General features: G+C 40.5%; 1 protein-coding gene across 3 annotated transcripts in view; it reads right to left on the bottom strand.

Annotated features, from left to right (window-relative positions):
- Positions 1-2,172: 2,172 nt before the first annotated feature.
- Positions 2,173-24,668, bottom strand: part of ptpro (protein tyrosine phosphatase receptor type O) — a 164,866-nt gene continuing 142,370 nt past the window's right edge. For all 3 annotated transcript variants that reach the window (XM_072241183.1, XM_072241181.1, XM_072241182.1), the window contains 9 exons: positions 18,711-18,792; positions 18,084-18,174; positions 14,910-14,986; positions 11,989-12,123; positions 10,284-10,433; positions 8,896-9,050; positions 6,044-6,179; positions 5,436-5,556; positions 2,173-5,102 (listed from right to left, as the gene is read on the bottom strand). In XM_072241183.1, the coding sequence (XP_072097284.1) occupies positions 5,446-5,556; positions 6,044-6,179; positions 8,896-9,050; positions 10,284-10,433; positions 11,989-12,123; positions 14,910-14,986; positions 18,084-18,174; positions 18,711-18,792 (937 nt within the window). In that variant the 3' untranslated portion in view covers positions 2,173-5,102; positions 5,436-5,445. The remainder of the gene's footprint in view (positions 5,103-5,435; positions 5,557-6,043; positions 6,180-8,895; positions 9,051-10,283; positions 10,434-11,988; positions 12,124-14,909; positions 14,987-18,083; positions 18,175-18,710; positions 18,793-24,668) is intronic.

Below are 24,668 nucleotides of genomic sequence, written 5' to 3'. Positions count from 1 at the left end.
ATTCATTAAGTACCTCTGCTATTTCCTCCAGTTCCATACACACTGTTACACTGTCACACTTGATTGGTCCTATTCTTTCACGACTTAGCCTCTTGCTCTTCACATGCTTGTAGAATACCCTGGGGTTTTCCTTAATCCTGTCTGCCAAGGCCTTCTCATGGCCCCTTCTGGCTCTCCTAACTTCATTCTTAAGCTCCTTCCTGCTAGCCTTATAATCTTCTAGACCTCTATCATTACCCAGTTTTTTTTTTGAACCTTTCATAAGCTCTTCTTTTTTTCTTGACTAAATTTACAACAGCCTTTGTACACCAGGGATCATGTACCCTACCATCCTTTCCATGTCTCATCGGAATGTACCTACTCAGAACCCTACGCAAATATCCCGATTTCTTCCGTAGGATTTCCCTGAGAATATCTGTTTCCAATTTATGCTTCCAAGTTCCTGCCTGATAGCCTCATATTTCTCCTTACTCCAATAAAACGTTTCCCTAACTTGTCTGTTCCTATCCCTCTCCAATGCTATAGTAAAGGAGATAGAATTGTGATCACTATCTCCAAAATTCTCTCCCACTGAGAGACCTGACACCTGACCAGGTTCCTTTCCCAATACCAGATCAAGTACAGCTTCTCCTCTTGTAGGCTTATCTACATTTTGTGTCAAGAAACCCTCTTGAACACACCTAACAAATTCTACCCCATCTAAACGCCTCTAGGGAGATGCCAATCAATATTTGGGAAATTAAAGTCTCCCACCACCACAACCCTGTTATTACTCCTTTCCAGAATCTGTCTCCCGTGGGCAAACCATCGTTTTTGTACAAGTTTACAAAATTATGAAAGGCAAAAATAAATGAACTGTTTTCTCCTGGTAGAAATGTCAAGTACTAGAGGACAGGCATTTAAAATTAGGGGTAAGTGAGAGTTGAAAAATGAAGTGTGGATCCAGGTCTTAAGAGTGGTCGATGTCTGGAATGGAGCAGTGGGGAAAGCAGGTACGTTAAAGGCATCAAAGAGGCTTTTAGAGAAACAAATGGATTTACATGGAATGAAAGGATATGGATCATGTACAGGCAGAAGAGAATTCTGTTCGGTAAAGGCATTGTGGGCTGAAGAGCTATTTCCTGTGCTGTACTATTCTATGTTCCAAATTTGGAGACAAATTAAACACTGTGTTGTTTTTTTTTTCTTGCCAGTCAAAGAAAATTTTAATAAATGATCTTTGCCCAAATTATTTAAAGCAATTCACAAGACAGTGCAAATTAGTGATTTATTATCACTGAGATGTTGTATCAATTGGTGCATTCCAAGTACAAGTACAATTCAAGGCTGAAAAATCTACACTACAGCAAGCCACCAAAAAAATTGGGAAACAATATAATACAAATATTTCGTGTATAAATATGATTTATTACCAATGGTATAAAAGTCAGTAATGATTGAACAAGTGTTACACCTTTTCACAAATCTGCATTTATACCCAGCACATTAGAAAGCTGTACGTATATTTCTGGTAAGACCGCCTTTCTTATTTTAGCTTTAAGTATTTAGTAGATACTTGTTCTTTTGATAATATGTTTCTCTAATATGTCCCAGGTTTGCAGGTGTGAACGAATTACTCCTTTTATCTCAATGAAAACTTAAACAACACAAAGTTTGTGTGGGCAGGGCACTGTTTGGCAATAATTCAACCAAAATTTGGGCAGAGTTTATTTGGAATTTAAACATTTGCCTTACTTTCTTTGACAGTTGTTCCTAATATATTGTAAAATATTTTAGTTTAAAAGGTCAGCTAGAAACATTACCTATTTCTCACTGCATAAATGATGCCATATCTGTTCAGCATTTGCAGCTTTTTATTTTCTGTTCAGATCTCCATTTTTTTTGCATAACTTGTTGGGACTCTAACCATCAGGGTTTAAGGCAAGTAATTTCTCATCGTGTAATACCCAATGATTTGTAATGTGTGATAAATCTGATTTTACTAACAAGTTCCTTAGCCCTTTTTATGAGTTTTAATTTACTTCAAAGATGCTGCGACTCTTTTCTTTAAAATAGTCCTGGAAAAGTACAAGTACTTAAGCCTACCATAACCCACAACTTGTATCTTCATGGTTGTAGTTTGAAATAGCAGGCAGTTGCTCGGAGTAAACTTTATGCTTGGCTCTCCTGGTAATGATTTTGCTTTTGGGCTGGGGTGGAATGTAAATTTTCAGTCATAAATTGCTAGCTGAAATCTTTTTTAAAATACCTGAAGGGTTGAGAGGTGGAATTGCATCTTTTGATTCTGAGATACATCCTGCAGATGTGCTGCGACACATCATCAGTGATGTAACCTGGGGTAGTTGTGTGTTTCCATATCATACACCCTCGCCCAGGCGACCCAGCCAGGGTTGATCAGACCCCAGCTTGTGTCCCAGCAACACTGGCCCACTGATCACCCCTCCTGATCCATAGCCGTCTGAGGGCTCTCTCAGCGGCCTCTGTGATGGTCCTGATCGCTTTCCTCTTACCAGCCCCAGTGATGCCAAGTAGGGTGTAGACCCTGCAGGCTGGCAAAACCCCTGAACCCCACTTCGATGGGCTCGCAGCCCTGCCTCCAGCCCTGCTCCACCAGCTCCTAGTATGGCCTGCTTCCGCTCATTTGCCTCCTCAATGCGGTCCTCCCAGGGAACTGTCAACTCGAGGAGGACAACCTGCTTCGGGGACACTGAAGAAAGGACCACATCCGGCCTCAGTGAAGTTGGTCGGGAAACTTCAGCTGCCTCCCCAGGTCAACATGAAGCAGCCAGTCTGCTGCGGTGCTAAGCAGGCCCGATGATGCTGGTCTGGGCTGACGTAGGGGCTGTGCTCCACTCTGTTTGCTGGTGGTCATGACCATCGCAATGCCTTCTGCCACTGCCTTCAGCACCTGGTCGTGACACCACCGGTAGCGACCTTCCCCCAAGGCTTTAGGGCAGCTGCTAAGGATGTGCTCCAGTGATCCTCTTCCTGGACAGAAAGGACATGCTGGCGTATTGCTCTTGCCCCAGACATGGAGGTTTGCAGGGCTTGGCAGACATCATAGACAGCCTGGATCATAAACTTAATGCACTGGGGTTCTGCTTGCCAGATGTCAGACCAGGTTTTCTGCTCCACTGCACCTTCCCATGCTCCCTGCTGCTGCATGCCCACCATCCTGCTATTCCTCTCCTCTTCAATGCCAACCCACACTTCCTCCAGGACTAGTTGTTGTCTGTCCTTGCCTTTGGCCTTGTCATAGTGAGGTTGTGAAACAGAGCCCAGCCCTGCTCGCCCAGTTGACAATGTCCCCACCAGAGCCCTGTGTCTCAGCCAGGACTCTGCTACCACCAGCCCTTCCTGTGCCTTCCACTTCCTGCCCGTCTGTACCTGGATGCCTGCTACTGCCATTTTAGCGTCCTTGGAATCCCTGTACTGCAGCACCTCTCTTGTGTGGGAAACCCTGAACTCCTCGTCCAGGCTGCTGAAGGGAAGTTGCAGATTATTGCACCTTCTGTACAGTGCTGCACCGCTCAGACTACGAGGTAGGCCCAGCCACCTCCGAAGGTAGTTACTGACCTTCTTCTCCAGCAACTCCACAGTTGTCACAGGCACCTCGTATACTAGTAATGGCCATTGGATTCGGGGTAGGATGCCATACTGGTAAATCCAGGCTTTGAACATTCCAGGTAGGCCTGACTTGTCCACCAGCTCTCAAGCTCCTTGGAAGCTGATCAGACAGCAGCTGCACTCTGAGCCTACAGTCCAAGACCTTCCCCAAGATCTTGACTGGCTTCTCGGTGATAGATGGAATTGTAGTGCCATCCAAGGTAAAACAAAACTTGTCCACCATTTTTCCTTTCTTCAACACCAGGGACCTGGATTCAGCTGGTTTGAAGCTCATCCTTGCCCATATAATGAGCTTTTCCAGGCCCTGGAGGATCCACCTGCTGCCAGGAACTGATGTTGTCGTGACAATGAGGTCATCTATAAAAGATCTGATTGGGGGCTACCGAACACCAGACTTGGTCAGCAGACCTCAACACTCTGCCGCAGCTGCCTTGACTATCATATTCATGACAAGGGCAAAGAGAATAACGGAGATTGTGTACCCTGTTATAATCCCCTTCTCCAGCCTATGCCAGCCTGATGTCATAGCTCCAGAAGTAACTCTCAGTCTGAAGTTCCCATAGTAGTTCATGATGAGCTCCCTGACCTTTCTGGGAACATGGTGTTGATCCAGTGTAATCTCCACCAGCTTGTGGGGTACTGACCCATTTGCATTGGATTTTTATGGTAGGCTTAAGTACCTGTACTTTTCCAGGACTATTTTTACCCAACATGTATACCCATACACATTTTTATTTATTTATTTTTTGCTCTTGGCGTCCTGAAAACTGTGGAGCTCCAATTGTACATGCGCACACCTTGTGACTTCTCTCCACTCCTTTTAGTGCCAGGAAATTTTGAGTGTGCTAAAGTTACAATTAGTCATTTTTGCAATTAAATCTGCCACATGAAAATGAATTTTACTCACCTGCGACACAACAAAAACTGCCAGACACATTAATGCATTACACAACATCAATATTAAACAGCCTGTGCATTTTTGAGGAATACTTATTAGATCTGCCAAAAATGACAAATCTTCCTATTCCCAGCTCTACCTTCAATGCAAACGTTTTCTATTGTACTTGTACAATCTTTAAATGTCATCTTCATTAATCCCTCGCAGTATTATTTAAAATCCTTTTTTTGGTTTGTAAAAAAAAATGGCTAGACGATTCCAGGAAATGGAGTTTTAGTGGAGATCTTGTGCAGTCACGGAACAAGAGCAATGAAATGCAATATGCTTCATTCTTCCTTTCCTTCCTCATGCAGATGTCACTTGTACCTACTTTAAACCTTTCCCAATGAGTTTGGTCCCACACTGAATTTTCATTGGTGGAAACAGTCCAAAGACACTACAGGTACTTTAAGGCATTGTTCCAGAGCATTTGTTTTCACATGTTTAATCTTTCCCTTGCTAGGAGTCATCCTCTGGTCAGATCAAAGCACAGGATATCCAAAACTCAGGAAAAGAACTGTACTGTAAGGTTTTGTATCTGAAACACAATGAAAACTGCATGATGAAGTAGGTTGACATTACAAGTACTAAAAGCTTTAACCAGGGAGCTAACTATTAAATTTCTTCAATTTAGAAATTCCTTATTACTAGTGAACTATCTAATTTATTATGCAATTATAAAGATTTGTTTAAAAACATGTTTGCATTTGATATAATTTTGAGTGTCCTTCAGAGAAACACAAGCACTTTTACAGGATTTTTTAAAGTTCAATCTTAATTGCATTGAGTTACTGTGGGAGAAAACAGAGTTGAACAGTTTTAGCATACTGTCATTTTACCATCAACTATTACAATAGCAAAGCATTCTCACCCTGCAAGTCTCATAACTGGGATGGTCTAGAATTCTCATAAATCACATCACTGCTATTGTACTGTTGCTTTCTCTTTTTCCACATCAGCTGCACACAACGGTGAATGAAAACATACTGCTCCTAGAAAAAACACAAGACAGATCACCAAAAAAATAATGTGGAGCACATAAGGGTAGAGTAATGTTCACTTCTTCTCAATATCACAATTTGCATAGAATTCTTTACACTTGTGCAAATTTTCTGATGTGATTTTTCTTTTTGGGGAACTCCCCGGATTCTTTCTCATTTCTCCTTTGCCTATCAAAATTACTTTTGTAACATCCTGTTACTCTGCTATTGCCAACTCCTGTATCTCAGAAACAAGCATTTGACTTAGCTGGACATTTCAGTATACATGGAGAATGGAAGGTTAGATAAGAATTTCCAAGAGCAGTTATGTATCAGTAACAGTACATTTAATAATACAGGATAAGATGACAATTCACAAATAATTTTGTAATTACACTTTTTCCAACAAAATTGTGCTTTTTTTAACCCAACTAAACAAATAGTTCCATTGCTGTCTTACAATATTGATGCATGCTGATATCAAAACTCTGTCACCTACCTCTGTCTGAACCATTGATGTTCTGTAAGTTCGCATCTCAGCCACCAAGCCCAGAATATCTACATATTCGTGCTCTTGAATGTGCTGCATAAGGCGATCGAGAGCTATAAAGGTTCCCGTTCTTCCCACTCCAGCACTAAACACATCAAAAGTACATGACAGCTGGTTTTGTCTGGAAGTATTTAACTAGACATTGAGTAATCATGGGTAATTACTGCTCTGGCTTCAGACAATACACTTGTTCTCAAAACAATGTGTCTGTTAAAATACTATGCATTTCTTGAATTTATACAATGTGAAAGAGTTTGTTAATTGTAGGAATAAAGTACCTATTGATTGACTGGAGAGGATGCAATAGCTTAACAAAGGGCTCTCCATGTAACCATGCGGAGATATGGCATGGAAACAGCCCTTCGGTTTACCAAGTCTGTATTAACCCTCAACCACTCATTCACACTAATCCCACAATAATCCCTTTCAACATTTTTTATAAAAATGATAGCACCAATGCAGCTCAAAGTGTTCATCTCTGAGCAAAGACAATATTGTTTAAGATAATATCTTGAGAGGTATTCAGATTTGCATGGGAACTTTGATAGTTCATGAGACTTTACTCTAGAAAAATGACAGAAACTAGATATCATGAATGAGTAAGAGAGAATTTCTGTTTAATGAGCAAGTTGTAATGCTCTAATTACTGTCACTAGTTTTAGCATAATGCCTTCAAATTCTTCAAATCCTTTTAATATGCCTTCTTTTTAAAAAAAAGTCCTTTCCTTTCTGATCACTGTTTAATGTACACTACATTGTTTAACCTTGGATAATCTTGGATGTTGATTAATCAATATTAGCATGACTAGACAGCGGCTATACTTTATTAGGAGTTTGAAGCAATTTGGCATGTCAACAAATACACACAAAAATGTGGAGAGCATTCTGACAGGCTGCATCACTGTCTGGTATGGAAGGGCTACTGCACAGAACTGAAAGGGGCTGCAGGAGGTTGTAAATCTAGTCAGCTCTATCTTGGGCACAAGCCTGCAAAGTACCCAGGACATCTTTAGGGAGGGGTGTCTCAGGAAGGCAGCATCCATTATTAAGGACCTCCAGCACCCAAGGCAAGCCCTTTTCTCACTGTTAGCATCAGGTAGGAGATACAGAAGCCTGAAGGCACACACTCAGCGATTCAGGAACAGCTTCTTCCCCTCTGCCATCAGATTCCGGACTGGACTTTGAAGCCTTGGACACGACCTCATTTTTTTAATATACAGTATTTCTGTTTTTACACAGTTTTAAAAAAACTATTCAAAATGTAATTGACTTGCTTATTATTATGTTTTATTTTATTTATTATTCCCCCCCCCCCCCCCCGCTAGATTATGCGTTGCATTGAACTGCTGCTGCTAAGTTAACAAATTTCACGTCACTTGCCGGTGATAATAAAACCTGATTCTGATTCTGACTGCGATAGCCCCGCCTGCAGTGCTGTTCCACTGAATTTCAGCACTAGACCATTCTAACAATAATAATTTGGACATGTAGCCTTTTCAGAGATCAGAATCTCAATATGCAAACAACCCTCTAAACCTTTAAATACTGATCAACAATGACAGAATATTAGACTCAAGGGATAAAGATGTATAGGTTTAGAAACAAATGCTTGCATGTATCAAGTTTAAATGCACACTTCCCTTGTTATCTACTGAGGTTTGCATGAGCTGTAGTTAGTTGTTCCCTTTCAAATATATGGAGCTTCAAGTTTCTATAATATACTGTCGAATTAATTCTGCTTTTCTGTCTCTTTACCCTGTGCTAACTAACCTGACAGGAACAGTAAACCCTGGGCTGCATCACATAATAAATCTTCTAAAATCCATCACTGCTAACCATTTCCCTCCCACCCCCTTGCAAAGGTGTATTCCTAAGAATAGAACAGGACATTGAATATGAATGGAGTTGGGGGTGCGGGGGTGGGGTGAGATATGGTTAACAAAGTTTTGAAGAAGTTAATTTCAGGAACAGAAATTGTTCAGAATAAAGAATGTGTTCAGCTAATTAACTGGCCGCCTTTTTACGTCTGAATTAGATAGGTATCTAAAACATTTTTCTTTACACTATAATATGCCGAGCAGGTGGGCAATATAATTAAGTTGCATTAATTGTTCAGAAAGCTGGCATTTGAATGGAGCTGAATTGGCACTTCGAATGTTAGAAAATTCCATTTTGAATTACTGTTCGCTGCTTTGGAGTTTGAACATCAAGTTCCAGCTGTACAAGATATTAGTGAGACCATACTTGGAATACCATGAGCAGTTCTGGTTACTTAGCTAGAGGAAGGATGTGACTAAGCTGGAAAAGGTGCAGGAAAGTTTCATAAGGAAGTTACTGAGGTTAGAGAGCTTGATTTACTAGGTAGGCTGGGTCTTATTTTTCCCTGGAATGTATGAAGTTCATAATCAGAGGTTTTACAAAATCCTGCAATGCATAAATAAGGCATATGATCACTTTCCACCTCCCTCCTCAGAGGAGGAAGGCTTACAACTATAGAGATCCTCCCCCATACGAGGGGATGGTGAGTATATGGAATGAACTGCCAGAAGAAGTGGTGGAGGCCAATACAATTGAACGTCCAACTTGGTTAGCATGGACTAATTGGGCCACAGGGTCTGCCTACCTGCAGTACAACTCTCCATATGGCAAAGGATGTGATCATTGTAAACTTAATTTTGTTTTTCAAGTAATCTGAGACATTTGGGTACAGTAAAGAAAGCATTTGTGGTACTAATTTTGAATAATCAGTGAAGGTGATTCAGTCCAATAGAACACGATCATAATAAAAAGAACATACTTACCTACAATGAACAATTAGAGGTCCGGGTCTCTCCACTGTTTGCTGCCGGACCAACTGGACAAAATGTAAGATGGTCTCAGCTGCATCTGCTGTGGGGACACCATGATCAGGCCACGCCATGTAATTATAGTGAACCACTTTCCGAACCTCATCTGCCTAAACAGAAGGCATATTGGAGGACAACATCAGTCCAATCTAAACAAGCAGAATAAACTGCACTCAGAACGAGCTTCTACCTCCCTTTCCATGCTTCCATGGTGTTCCAGATGCATGGAGGGGAGCAGGTGGAATAGTAGTGATATTCATGAAGAATGTGTGAGTGCTGCCACCTACTGGGAGAATGTAATGAGTCCTGATTCTTAACACCACCGAAAACTGAATCGCAAACTTTAAACAAATGGAGATGCTGGAGTTTATATGTTTTGCTCTAAGAAACTATATGACAATCTATCAACATATCACAGAGCTTGTATCAGTGAGAAGTTCCCAAAGGATAAGTCATCATGAAATTTAATGGAGAACTTGTCTGCTGGGGAATAGATTCTAAGTGCAAGCATAACGCAAAGAACTAAAGGTGTTACATAGCAGTACCCTGGGCTAATAATCTGCTATCCAATTATTCAGAAATCCCAAAAGGTAGTGAATGCTACACTCCTTTCAACTTACCTGGACATATCTTTTTGTATATGATTTTGGGGTGAAAAGGTGAATTATAAGTGTACAAAGATATTAATAGAAATGACATCCATAAAATCTGCTCAACTGGCTCCAATAAGGTCCAGTATAATCATCTGCTATCCAATTGTCGATCTGGCTAACCGGGTGCCGCCTCTGGGATTATCTGGTTAATTTATTATAATACTATGTAACATTTCATAAAAAGTCAATTTAAAGAATGTTGGGGTAGCAAATAGAAGTATTATATTAAGTATAAAAAATGTACCAATCCAGTCCTAAGGCCTTGAAGTAGCTGCATTATTGGAGTTTGATTGTTGTTCAACAGAAACTACGTTCAGTGAGGAGTTTTCTTCCAGCTACCGAAGTGAGAGAGACTACGTTCCAGAAGTCTTTATGAGCTACACTCATAATCTTCCCTATTTATTGCTTTAGATGGATGAACTGATTTGTTACCAGGGTTTGTTTTAAGGGATACCAGATGTTCTCATTAATCCAGTTCCAAGCTGCAGTATATAAATACAGGACAAGGTTTAAAGGTTGGAGCTTTTTCCACTTCCATCTCCATGAAGTTGCTTAACCACCCCCACACCCCCCCCCACCCCAGCAGAGGTAAGACTAATCACTTGTTTGAAAAAGTGACCTCTCAGCATTTCCTTCACATTCTCGGAAGAAGGGAAGGATTTACAGGAAAACTGATACTGGGTAGCTTACATAGCTGACATTGAATTCTCTTATGATCCACTCAGACTGAAGACTATCTTCTGACTCGTCAGACTGCTCCGATTCAAAAACCATTTCGACGGTGATGTCTCCGTAGCTAACAGGCTGTTTGTTAAATGGCCAATAATGGTCACATTTTATCTATAAAACACAAATTATTAATGTTACATTTCCATAGTGAATATAACTGCCATTAGCCGATTGTTATATTTAATTCATTTGGAACAAATTTAGAAAGTATTTCAAATACTACATAAAATTTGTAAACACTAATATATTTCTCTTGTATTGAAAGATTTAAAATTGCGCTAGATCGGGGTATGATTTAGAGGTGTTAATGGACATAGAATGAGCACAGGCCCTCACAGACCACTGAGATGGGAAACATAGAAAACAGGTGCAGGAGTAGGCCATTCGGCCCTTCGAGCCTGCACCGCCATTTATTATCTAGCATAAATTAGGGAACAGACATGAAAGCTTAAGAATTAATTACATTGCTTATAAAAAGTATTCATTCCCTCTCCCCCCCCACCCTGTAAGTTTTCATGGTTTGTGTTTTACAACATTGAATCACAGTAGATGTAATTTGGCTTTTTTGACACTGATCGACAGAAAAAGACTCCTTTGGATCAAAGTGAAAACAGATCTCTATAAAGTGATTCAAATTAATTACAAATATAAAACCAAAATAATTGATTGCGTAAGTATTCACCCCCTTTAATATGACACAACAAATCATTACTGGTTCAGAACACTGGTTTTAGAAGTCACATAATTAGCTAAGTGGAGATCACCTGTGTGCAGTCACGGTGTTTCAACTGATTGTAGTAAAAATACTTCTGTATCTGGAAGGTCCAACTGCTGGTGAGTCAGTATCCGGGCAAAAACTACACCGTGAAGACAAAAAAAAACAACTCCAAGCAACTGTGCAAAAAGGTTATTGAAAAGCACAAGTCAGGAGATGGATGCAAGAAAATTTCCAAGTCACTGAATATCCCTTGGAGTACAGTTAAGTCAATCATCAAGAAATGGAAAGAATATAGCACAGCTGCAAATCTGCCTCTACCAGGCTGTCCTCAAAAACTGAGTAACCATGCAAGAAGGGGATGAGTGAGAAAGGCCACCAAGAGACCTATGACAACTCTGGAGGAGTTATGAGCTTCAGTAGGCAGTTTTGTAAAGAAGAATGGAGAAAAATAGTGATGTCCAGCTGTGCAAAGCTGGTAGAGACCTATCCACACAGACTCAAGGCTGTAATTGCTGCTCAAGGTGCATCTACTCAATACTGATTTGAAAGGGGTGAGTAAATTATTATGCAATCAATTATTTTGTGTTTAATAATTGTCATAAATTTAGACCAATTTGTTTTCACTTTGACACGGAAGAGTCTTTTCTGTTGATCAGTGTCAAAAAAGGCAAATTAAACCACCGTGATTCAATGTTGTAAAACAATAAAACATGCAAACTTCCAAGGAGGGTGAATACTTTTTATAGGCACTGTATGTCAGATTTTCAGGAATACGATTTTTGTTTTAGGGGCATGATAGCCCTAGGGCTAAGTATTGTGATTTACATATCCATTTACAGATAAATACAGCTTTACTACTGCAATTTCTATTGCTAGCATAAACGTAGTTACTGGTAGACTGTACAATTGGGATACAACTATTTGATGCTTTGTTCAACAGGAACTTACCCGTCTCCTCTCATTACATTGTGTGAGCATAACAATGATGCCCGACTTCTGTTGAATTACCATCTTCCAAAAATCATTTCTTGTCTCTGCCAAGGGTCCTTGTGTTGCAATATACTCTCGGGTAGAATTAAATCCCTGAGGAAAGAGAATGATACCCATCCTGTCTGTCCAAAATTATTATGAACATTCAATAATTGTCACTGAATTTGTTTCTCATTTCAGTAATCATAAAAGTTGGCCCTTCCACTTAATGAAATTTAATTTTTTCCCATTTGTTTTTTTCCCCCACTCTTGAGACAATTATCTCCCTTAGTCATCTTCAGTTGTCAGAATATTTCAAACTTGACCTTCTACTGACTAGTTATAACAGCCTTAATCTTCCAGTCGAAATACTCAGATACAAATGTTATTGTACTATAAAAGATTTATGCTTGCGCTGACTGATTTGTTGAAAGACCACCACCAGGTTCTCAGCATTGTCAGAAGCTCATCTCTCTCTCGCATTATGTATGACTCCTTAAACAACCAAAATTCCTATTTTCATTTTCAAAATTCCTGGACTTTTCCCTTAAATCCCTGCTGCTGCTCTTTAAGATGTTCCTCCAAAACCTATGTCTCACACCAAGCTTTGTTCACCTGACTTAATATGACTTTATAAGTAACCAGTGGGCTATTTTTACAGACATTTAAGTTAATTTTGTCCATTAGTCAGGAAAGCACAAAAAATGGTCGATATAGTAAATTTGCATCTCGAGTATTTGTAATAAATGGCATCAAAAGTATGTGAGACTGATAAAAATAAATGCTAAAAGTGGACAGAAGAAACTATTTCTGGTGCTCATTGGACAAAATGTATATACTGCATGCGCATCAGAATTCTGCATTTAATAATATTATAGGAGCCCCTATATACATAGGGGTGTTCATAGTCGAGTATCCTTAACTCTGGCCTGTCTGTATTTGTATTGCTTCAGACTGTGCTTGATAAAACTCCTGTGAGGCACTTTAAGGATATTTTAGGTACTAAGTAACTCCACGTTGTTACAGTTAGCCATGGTGTGGCAGACTGTGAAAGGGAAAAATCTATCAACTTTCCTCTCCTGAACATGGACTTGTGGTTTTTGGAAGAGGGCATTTTGTTAATATACTCAAGGCCAAATAGTCTACCACTGCAGTATAGATTACAATGAAAACCTAATAATTTTAAGAACATATGAAAAGAAACATGAATAAGCCATCTGGCCCATCTCTGCCATACATTAAGATGATGGCTGATTCATTTGTGGACTCAGCTCCACCTTTCTGCCTTCTCCCACCCCCCACCCCCCACCCCCCATCATTATCTTTAACTTCCCTACTTTATACAAAAAATCTAACTGAGTCTTCAGAATATTTTATGTGGTAGCCTCAACTGCTGCCCGGGGCAGAGAATTCCACAGATCCACTCCTCTCTGGGGGAAGAAGTGGTACTCCTCATCTCCATCCTAAAGCTACTCCTCTGTATCTTGAGGCTATGCCCCCTTGTTCTAGTCTCATCTACCAGAAGAAAAAAAATTTCATGCCTATATCTTATCTATCCCTTTCTTAATTTTACATGTTTCTATAAGACCTACTCTCATTCTTCTGAATTCCAGTGAGTATAACTCCATCTCCAGAATCAACCTGGTGAACCTCTGCACTGCCTCCAAATCCAGTATATCCTTCCTCAAGTAAGGAGATCAGAACTGTATGAAGTACTCCAAGTGCGGTCTCACCAGTACCCTGTGCAGCTGCACCATGCTGTCCCTGCTCTTGCATTCAATCCCTGTCATAATGAAGGCCAACACTGCATTTGCCATCTTGAAAACCTGTAAACTAACCTTCTGCAATTCATGCACAAGTGCACCCAAGTCCCTCTGCACAACAGCGAGCTGAAATCTTTCACCGTTTAAATAATAATCTGCTCTTCTGCACAATTTGCTTTTCCACTCAGTTTAGTGTCATCAGCAAACTTAGACATGCAACACTTGGTCTCCTCTTCAAGGAAAATTGTGAACAGCCCTGGCCCCTCTGGCACTTTGCTCACTGATTATTAACCAGAGAAACACCAAGTTATCCCAACTCTTTGCCTTCTATTGCTTAAGCGATCCTCTATCCATGCTAATGCATTACCCCCAACAATGCATCTTATGGATAAGTCTTTTATGTGGCACCTTATCATGCATATTCTAGAGATCCAAGTATACAGCATTTACCTGTTCCCCTCTATCCACTATGCTCATTATATCTTCAAAGAACTCCCATAAGGTTGTCAAACAGAACCTGCCCTTCCTGAGTCCATGTTGTGTCTGTCTGATGGAACTACTTATATGCAGATATCTCAATATTCCATCCTTAACGATAACTTCAAGCATCTTCCCAGCTACCCAAAAGTTACTGGCCTTTTGACTACATCAGTTTGTAAACAGTGGCATGAGAAATACTGTCCTCCAATCCACCAAGACCTTCCCACAGTCAAAATGCAAACTCTTAATCTACATTATTATCTTTTATAATGAATCATATGGAAATTAATTTGAGGAAGCAAACTTTGTGTATTTTGACACTGGAGCATTGGCCTTTACTCAGATAAATAAACCATTTGGAGAAGGATTTGCATATCAATTCCAATACCCAACAACCCTGAAAAAGCATTACTTTATTATATAAAGAAGCAATATACATATCACCAAATTAAAAGTTAGGTGATAGATATGAGATGCAGTTTGGCTGTAGCAGACAGTGCACTGCCTTGTGGCATCGCACAATACCAGCATTTCATTGCAACTATAAGACATCATTAGTTGAAAAGGTGATGCTACATCAGAAAATCAATTTGTAAACCCATTGAACCTGAATGAGAAGGGTTATTTAAAGCTTCTTATGGTAGTCCAAATACGTACAGGAACATAATTAGCATTGATGTAGTCTGACTCGTCTTCACACTGCAGAGAAGTTAATTTGACTCGGCTGAAGTCATCTGCAGAGAGAATGGTATCAGCATAAGACATCATACCTTAACATGTCAAGTAAATAATACCTTTCGATTCTCAACTGAAAGGAGTGGCTATCACTTAACGGAATGTTGGTATTTAACTGCAAGGCATGTTTTCCATTCATCTTGGCTCCTCTTGCCATTGCGTCAAGACCTAGTTGTTTGTTCTGCAATGACAACCCACATTAAAACAAGCCATCACAGGCAATCTTCACCCCACAGAATGAAGTTAGGGCCTGGAGTGTCGGGACCTTTTATGGACAATCCTAACTATGACACACTTAAGATCTGAAGGAAGTAGGTTTATAAGAATTGGCTCTACACTACTTGAGTTGGTGCTGGTAGAATGCAAATAGTCATCGTAAAGCTGAATTCAGGGCTCGATGTTGATTTGACTTACACTATTAGCTGCTCTCACCTGCACAGAGATTGTGATCTTTGCTAATGGAGGATTCCCAATGACCTACTGGCTACACAGATGAGATTATAATTTATACACTCAGTGGCCACTTTATTGGGCACACCTGTACATTAATACAAATACCTAATCAGCTAATCATGTGGCAGCAACTCAATGCATAAAAGCATGCAGACATGGTGAAGAGGTTCCGATGTTGTTCAGACCAAAATCAGAATGGGGAAGAAGTGTGATCAAGTGACTTTGACTGTGGAATGATTGTTGGGGGCAGATGGGGTGGTTTGATTTTCTTAGAAACTGCTGCCCCCCTGGGATTTTCACGCACCGGAGTCTCTAGAGTTTACAGATATCCGCTCAAGAAACAAAAAACATCCAGTGAGTGTAAACACCTTGTTACTGAAAGACATCAGAGGAGAATGCCCAGACTAGTTCAAGCTGACAGGAAGACGACAGTAACTCAAATATATTATAGCGGTGGTGTGCAGAAGAGCATCTCCGAATGCACACATTGTAGCTTGAAGTGGCTGGGCTACAGCATGAGAAGACCACAAACATGTGCCACTATGGTACAGGAAGTACCTAATAAAGTGGCCAATGAGTGTCATGTTGACAACACATCAGTGTTCACTATCACTACTCTGGAAAAGATCACAGGGTTGGGAGTCCGCACAAGCACATTTTAAAATATCCAGCAATCTAGAACTTGCTGTCACTCATTTAGGGCAGCACAGTGAAGCAGCTGCCTCTCAGTGCCTGAGACCAGGTTCAATCTTCTGTTAATTACTCACTGTAAATTGCCCCTAGTGTGTAGATGAGTGACAGAATCCAGGGAAGAGTTGATAGGAATGTGTGGAAAATAAAATGGGATTAGCAAAACATTGATTGATAGCACAGACCCCAAGGGCCAAAGGACCTGTTTCTGTACTGTTCCAGCCTTGTGACTCTATTGCTTACATAACTGCAGGGCGGCAAATGGAGTCAATACTGAGGTAATAAATGGCAAATCATGGAAATGATATGACCTTCAGCTTCTATATGCTGGTCTACAGATGCATTGTGAAGAGCATTCTGATTGGCTGCATCACCACCTGATAGGGAGGGGCCACCGCACAGGATCAGAAAAAGCTGCAGAAATTTTCAAGCTCAGCCAGCACCACTATGAGCACTGGCCTCCCCAGCATCCAGGACCCCTTCATAAGGTGATGCCTCATCCAGCATTAAGGAGCTCCATCACCCAGGACATGCCCTCTTCTCATTGCTACCATCAAGGTGGTGGTCCAGGAGCATGAAGACACTCTTTAGGAACAGCTTCTTCCCCATTGTCATCAGATTTGCGAATGGACAATGAACCTATGTACACTAACTCACGACTTTTTTTCTTTTGTTTTGCTCTCTAGCACTGATTTAAATATTTTGTATCTATATTTCTCGTTGTAATTTATTTTTTATAATGTATTGCACTGCTCTGCTGCCACAAAACAACATATTTCACAACATATATCAGTGATAATAAACCCGATTCTGATTCTGAGTCTGGTCTTAGTGAATGAAGTGTAACTGAGGTTTCGTGCTGCACTGAGCCATAATTACCAGTGACTAACCCCTATTATTAGAACAGTCTGGAATATAATTATCTTGGGTTAATTGTTTCAAAATTTATTCACTTCAGTTTGTCGGATATTTTAGCTTCTGGCTTAATATGTACATCCAATTTGTAATTTTGAGTTTTAAATTACTGATTAATTATAAAAAGAGGTTTTGATTGATTCTGCTCCTGGTTGTAATTCTACAATGTGATTGGCTGCTCAACTAGCTGGAGAATTTGGCCGTTCTTAGATCCTGAAGATCCCTAACAAGGCACGAGAAAAATCCAGGTCACCCTCTCCGTCCAATCCATTGTACCCATAGTGAAGCTGGGATGTTCAGTTTACTTACGCAGATAAGATTTAGGGCTCTTGGAACAACCTGAAGTCACACAGGTACAATTTTATCATAAGTAAACCATTTCCAGGTGAGTTATAATACCTAATTGAGCTGCTATATACTTAGTAAAATACAAGAATAGTTAAAAAGGATTTCAACTGTAAAGTTAACTATTTTCATGAAATGATTGTTGTTTTTCTGTAGAGTGTGAACAGGTATTGCAGTATTCTTTACCAACATATTGAACATGAGCTGACATGTTAACAGTGGCCTGTGGATGAGGACAGCAGACCTGGCCTTTCAACTGGCACTATAGGACTGTCCGACAATTCATCTACAGTTGTAAGACTGAATCCGCATGGTGGCACTGACCATAGTTTGGTGCTGGGGTAAAGACTAGAATATAATGGAAAGCAAGCAAATGCAATGGTACAACCTTCACAGCTTTGAATAGTGTACAACAATTGAAAGTCACCCAACCCAACACCAATCTTTACCATACCCTGCAACACTCCTACAAAGAGTTTCAAGAGGATAGGTGACAGAAGTGATAAACGCCTCCAACATAGCACTGAAGCCATTAGAAATGTAGACTTCTTTAGCAAGGGATAAAAGACCATCGGCTAGAAATTAAAAGCATATCTATGACATTTGAAAACTTCTTGCATTTCATAAGTGCATCACTAAGTACAGACAACAGGAAAATTATCTTAGTTGATGAATAGCTGACAAAATACTCACATGGCAGTATGTTAGTGTACCGATTTTTACATCGATTAACTGGTAATTCAGCTGCATCATGGGATATATCTTGACCAACCAGCTTTAGATCCTAGCAATGAAAATCAGAATGATACTCAGTTGTTAAAGATTACATCAACACAATGCTGACAAGGCACTGGCAATGGTGAAGGGTTCAAACAACAAATATCCAAAAGTTTGCTATACTAAAACTTGAAAGCTATAAAACAACTGCTGACAAATCCCTTTAACCCATCAATACTGCTCGAATGGCTGAGTTCCTGCAGCAGGCTGTTTATTGTTCCACATTCCAGCATCTGCAGTCTCGTCTTTCCTCTGCAGTTAAATGATACGCACTCCAGCCGGTTTCCTGTATTGACTCATTATTGGCCAAAGTCAGAGTAAGAAAAGACTTCCCTATCCATTGACCTCTGGAGAGAGGAAAGATGGTCAGGATTTGTGTGTGAGGAAGTAAAGATCAAATCAATAAGGCTGAAAGCACAGCTTCCTTCTTTACATACTCATTTTTCCAGTTCACAAGGGGGATGAATTTATTAGAAATAATTTATCAGCAGCCTACCATCTCATCTGGAAGAGAAAACAAATTTGTGTAAGGGAATTTGTTACCTCAAACTGCAGAGAGAATTTGTAATCCGAGTCTTTTGCCATTTCCTTCAGATACATTTCAAAATCATCCAGTTGAACTGGGCTGAAAGAAGCAAATGGAAAGAAAGCCTTCGTTACCCAATGTAATTAATACTATAAAGGAGCGAATGTCAATGATCACTTCCATGGCAGTAGCAGACTCCTTAAAAAGTAATATTAAAATGAATTTTGTTTGCCAGAATTTTGACTAGATAACTTAATTAGTTCAAAAAGTAATCAGGACACACTTTCGTTCAAAGGGTTGTGTAAATCTCCCATCAATAATATTGCAGTTACATCTGCAGTCTTATCAGGAGGGTAATTGATTCTGGTTCACGAGTTGGACTGATGCCACTTCAATCCTCACTGCCTGTGTTATCATTATTCTAATCTCATTCCAGAGCAAAGTCACAGAATGAGGCCATTGAGTCTGCTCTGCCATTTCAATCTTGGCTGATTTAGTATCCCTCTCAACCCCATTCTCCTGCCTTCTCCCTTTGGCACCCTTACCAATCAAGAACCTATCAACTCCACATTAAATATATCCATGGAGTTGGCCACATGATTCAACACCCTCTGGCTAAAGAAATTCCTCATCTCTGTTCTTCTATTCTGAAGCTGTGCCCTCTGGTCCTGGACTTACCACAGTAACATTCCAACTCTGTGAGGAAGTTGCAGTCCCTAGATTTTAATTTTGTTTTAATGTAGATTAGACCATAGCAAGCCTATTGTCCACTTGACATCACTCCTGCCTGTTGTTTGAAGTAAAATAGATTATTGACTTCTACTTCCCTTTTTATACTACCACACATGATCGTTAGATACCACTAAGCCAGGTTGTGTGGGTATGTTCTGTAATAACCAAACAAGCAGCCTGACCCAATAATTCCAGATGAGTATTCAGTTTAAGCAGAAGCTTGATCAAAGAATACTTGCATTCTGCCTCTCTCAACAGATGCTGTCCTACATGCTACTAGTGTATCCTGCTTTTTTTCTTTCCACTTCTAGCACGTGCAGAATTGTTTAAACGTATTGACATCATCCTGTGGCAATAATTTGTCAAGTTATTTTTAAACCGCACTTCCCAGTTATATCAGCACATGCAAAGGAGTGGTGCCAAAACCCAGTCTTACAAGCTTCCCCTTCCCCCTCCCTTCTTATTCTGGCTTCTTCCCCATTCCTTTCCAGTCCTGATTGAACGGTCTCGGCCCAAAATGTCGACTGTTTGCCCCCTCCATACTGTCGATGCTGCCTAACCTGCTGAGTTCCTCCAGCATTTTGTGTGTGTGTGTGTGTTACCTATTCTTAAAGCCGAGCATGGGTAAAGAATAAAAGATAACACAGAAACGACACTATGTTTCAGTAGAAGCAGCACAAGTAAGAAATATTGCTGGGAATTGATTTAAGTTTTTCTTCTTGCTTGCCGAAAATACCAGCCAGCTGTTTGTGGTCATGTGTGGTCTGCGTTACTGCTTAATGCTGAGCTGGTAGAAACCGTTCAATTGGCATGTGTTACCTTTCTATATTTTGGTTCCAAACAACTTGAAAGAAATACAGTACTGTGCAGAAGTCTTGGGCACATATGTATTGTATATACGTGTGTGTGTGTGTGTATATATATATATATACACACATATGTATATATATACATGTGTATGTAGGTAGGGTGCCTAAGACTTTTGCACAGTACTGTATTTGTTAACGTGGAGCGGAGAGTGAGTTTGTAAATCTGGCGGGAGCAAAGGATGTTGGGAATGGTGAGGATGGAGCACCGCGGGAGGGGTGTGGGACAGGTGGCAAAGGAGGAGTGCCAGGGTAGGGGGTGATGCAGGTGCAGACACAACCAGCCCTGAGACTCCAGGCAAGGTAATTTGATTCCAAACAAGTGGTTAACTGTTCATTGCAGAATGTCTCTCTGGTACTTCCTGCTCCCTCCCCTCTCCCTTTCTCTTTTCCCAACCATGATTCCCCTCTCCCTGCCCCTCTTCTGAGTCTCAGTCCACAACAGGGACCCATATCGGAATCAGGTTTATCAGCACTCACATGCGTCATAAAATTTGTTTTTTTTTATTATGCCAGCAATACAGTGTAATACAAAAAATTACTACCGTATTGTGCAAAAGTCTTACGTACCCTAGCCGTATATAATATGTGCCTCAGGCTTGCACAGTACTGTCCATTGGAGAACTTTATGCTTATCACAGTCTGGATGCTCTGTGACATGGCACCTTGCAATTCTAATCAATATGGTCAGTTAATATCAGGACAGGCATGTTCCAGCAGTTGGTCACACAAATGACTTCCAGTCATTCCCACGCCTGAACGGGAATTAGGTATCCCATGAAAAAGGGATGAAGAAAATTCCAGAGAGAACCACACCTCTGACTCACGTACAAGTAATCATTTTGTAGTACACCAGCAGAGTTTTTATATTTCCGAGGCTGTGTAACTATGATAGGAACGGGATTAAGATATTAATCTCATGAACTGGGACTTAATGTCATATACCTGATTTGCCTTGGTTCCCTTTTACAGATTTAATTGGATTAGCATTATCCAAACTACAATCTCAGCCTGTAGAAAGTTTCGAAACTTCACTTTCAAATGGGCTTATGAAATCTTGAAGGCGTACAGTATACCATCATGAAATGCATTGATAGGCTGAATGTACTTACTCTTTTTGCCAGGGACAGGGGATAAAAATCTAGAGGGCATAGGTTTAAGCTGAGAGGAGAAAGATTTAAAGGGAACCTGAACTGCCAGAGGAAGTGGTTGAAGCAGGTACAGTAACAATTTTTAAAAGTATTTGCACAGGTAGAGAGAGAGCACAGGTTTAAATGAATGTCTGCCAAATGCAAGCTGATGGGACTAGATAAGAAAGACATCTTGGGTGGACTACTCTTCTGCCTTAATTTCCACAGTATATAGCCTTTGTGTGATCTTTCCTTGCTACGCGTATTTGTTGATTGGAAGTTAATTGGAAGGGCAGACCAGCAATGACAGCAGAGCAGCAATGGCTTGAGTTTCTGGGAGTAATTTGGAAGATGCAGGATCCCAGAAAAGGAGCAGCATTCTAAAGGGAAAGTGAGGCAACCATGGCTCACAAGGGAAGTCAAAGACAGCACAAAAGCAAAAGACAGGGCATACACTATATCAGAAATTAGTGGGAAGCTAGAGGATTGGGAAGCTTTTAAAATCAGCAGCAGGCAATAATGAGAGAGAAGATGAAACACGAAGATGAGCCAGCCAATTATATAAAGAGATTACAAAATGGTTTTTGTAGATATATAAAGAGTAAAAAAGAGGCGAGAGTGGACATCAGACTGCTGGAAAATGAAGCAGGAGAGATGGTAATGGGGAACAAAGAGATGCAGATGAACTGATCGAGTATTTTGCGTCAGTCAGTTTTCACAGTCGAAGACACCAGTCAGAAGTTCGAGTGTCAAGTGGCAGAAATAAGAGTAGTCACTGTTACTTGGGAAGCTGAAAGGTCTGAAGGTAGATAAATCACTTGGACCAGATGGACTGCCCCCTAGGGTTTTGAACAAAATAGCTGAAGGGATTGTAGAAGATTGAGGAGTCATCTTTCAAAGATCACTCAATTCTAATGGTTCCGGAGGACTGGAAAATCGCAAAATGTCACTCCACTCCTCAAGAAGGGAGGGAGGCAAAAGACAAAATTACATGCTGGTTAGCTAGACTTCAGTGCTTGGTAAGATTAACATCCATTATTAAGGATGAGGTTTCAGGGTACTTGGCACATAATAAAACAGGCTGAAATCAGCATGGTTTCCTGACAGCAAAATTTTGCCTGACATATCTGTTGGAATTCTTTGAAGAAATAATAGACAGGATTATGAAGAGTTTGTGAATGTTGGTTACATGGATTTTCAGAAAGACTTTGATAAGGTGTCACATGAGACTGCTAAGCAAGATAACAGCCCATATTATTACAGGGCTGATATATCCTCAGCTTTTTAGAAGGTTACATTGTGCCGCCTCCACTTCGTGCCATTTCATACAAGAACAGGCATTATCAGTTATTTTCATCTTGTCTAACAGATTACCTATATGCAAAAGGAGCTTCAATTATTTTATTTACCCGGATTTTTAGAAGGCCTTCTTCAAAGTGCCATATGTGAGGCTGCTAAACAAGATGACCTACTATGGGATTGCAGCTAGCATGGATAGAAGATTGGTGGACTCGCAGAAGGCAAAAAGTGGCGGGGGAGGGGGAAGGGGCCTTTTCTGGCTGGCCGCCGAAGACAAATGGGATCGTTGTCAGGTCTGCTACTTTTCACATTATACGCCTATGATCTAGACGACAGAATTAACGCTTTATGGTCAAGTTTGTGGATGATATAAAGGCAGCTGGAGGGGAAGGTAGTGTTGAGGAAGCAGGAAGTCTGCAGAAGAGCATGCACAGATTAGGAAAATGGGCCAAGTGGCAGAAGATGGAATACGTTGTAGGGAAGCGTATAGTCATGCACTTTGTAGGTATAAGGAGCAAAGGTGTAGACTACTTTCTACATGGAGAGCAAATTCAGAAATTGGAGGGTGCAAAAGGAGGCTTGGGAGTCCTAGTGCATGATTCCCTAAAGGTTAACTTGCAGGTTAAGTCTGTAGTAAGGAAGGCAACTGCAGTGTTAGCATTCATTTTGAGAGGACTATGTAAAAGCAAGGAAGTAATGCGGAGACTTTATAAGGCACTCCGCCAGACTGCATTTCAAGGAACAGGTCCTTCTGCTCCAGTGAGCTGCAGCCCACCAATTTAACCCTAGCCTAATCACAGGTCAGTTTACAATGACCCATTAGCCTACCAACTGGCACGTCTTGACTAGCCGCTATGCTGCTGTGGTGCCCCATATCTAAGAAAGGATGTTCTGGCACTGGGGAGGGTCCAAAGGAGGTTTTAACTGATTATAAAATTAATTGATCCTAGCTACAAAATAGTTAACCCATGAGGTATATTTGATGGCTCTGGGCCCATATTCACTGGAGTTTAGAAGAATGAAGCAGTATCTCATTGAAACCTACCAAATATTGAAAGGCCTAGATAGAGTATACGTGAAGAGGATGTTTCCATTAGTTGGGAAGTCTAGGACCAGAGTGCACAGCCTCAGAATATAAGGACGTCCTTTTATAACAAAGTTAAAGTGGAATTTCTTTAGCCAGTAGGTGGTGAATCTGTGGAATTCATTGCCGCAGATGGCTGTGGAGGCCAAGTCATCAGGTATGCTTAAAGCGGTGGTTGATAGGTTCTTGATTAGTAAGGCCATCAATGTTTATGGGGAATGAGCTTGAGAAGGATAATGTATCAGCCATGATTGAATAGTGGAGCAGATTTAATTGTCCAAATGGCCAAATTCTGTTCCTAAGTCTTATGGTCTTATGTTAGAACCTCTTCAAGGCTTATGGAGATTCAGCTTTGTATGGATGCAGTACCCTGTCAGTCCTACACATTTTGAACCAGGCAATGACATTTTAATGATCCACTGGACATTCCTGGTCTCGTCCATCCTCCTCCATGTCTAACTTTTCATTGTTTACTCTGAATTCGCTAACCTCATTTTGCCAATACTGAAATCCATTTGTGCATTACTATCCATTACTATTTTATAACTTAATGCCTCATCTACACTATGTACAGTGCCACTGGCAAACTAGGATCTGAAATGTTCTATCACCTAGATCGTTATAATTATGATGGAAGTTGCAACCCCACCAAGATCCATGAGGGACAGCGCCAGTCACATTTTGCTGCTTGTTACTACTCTTACCTGCTGAATGGATCTGGGCCATACCCTCCAAATATCCAGACCTGCCTCTTGGTTTTTTTGCACTACCTTACTTTCGCTTTTCTATTCTCTATTTATGACAAATAATTAAAATTTTTAATATTTACTATCGATTTGTACTCCAGGGAGCACAAAGCGCAGA

This window comes from Mobula birostris, chromosome 23 (assembly GCF_030028105.1).
Source record: "Mobula birostris isolate sMobBir1 chromosome 23, sMobBir1.hap1, whole genome shotgun sequence".
In the NCBI taxonomy this organism is placed as follows: Eukaryota; Metazoa; Chordata; class Chondrichthyes; order Myliobatiformes; family Myliobatidae; genus Mobula; species Mobula birostris.
Note: the sequence above shows the minus strand (reverse complement) of the source record. Positions and strands in the feature narration are given on the sequence as shown.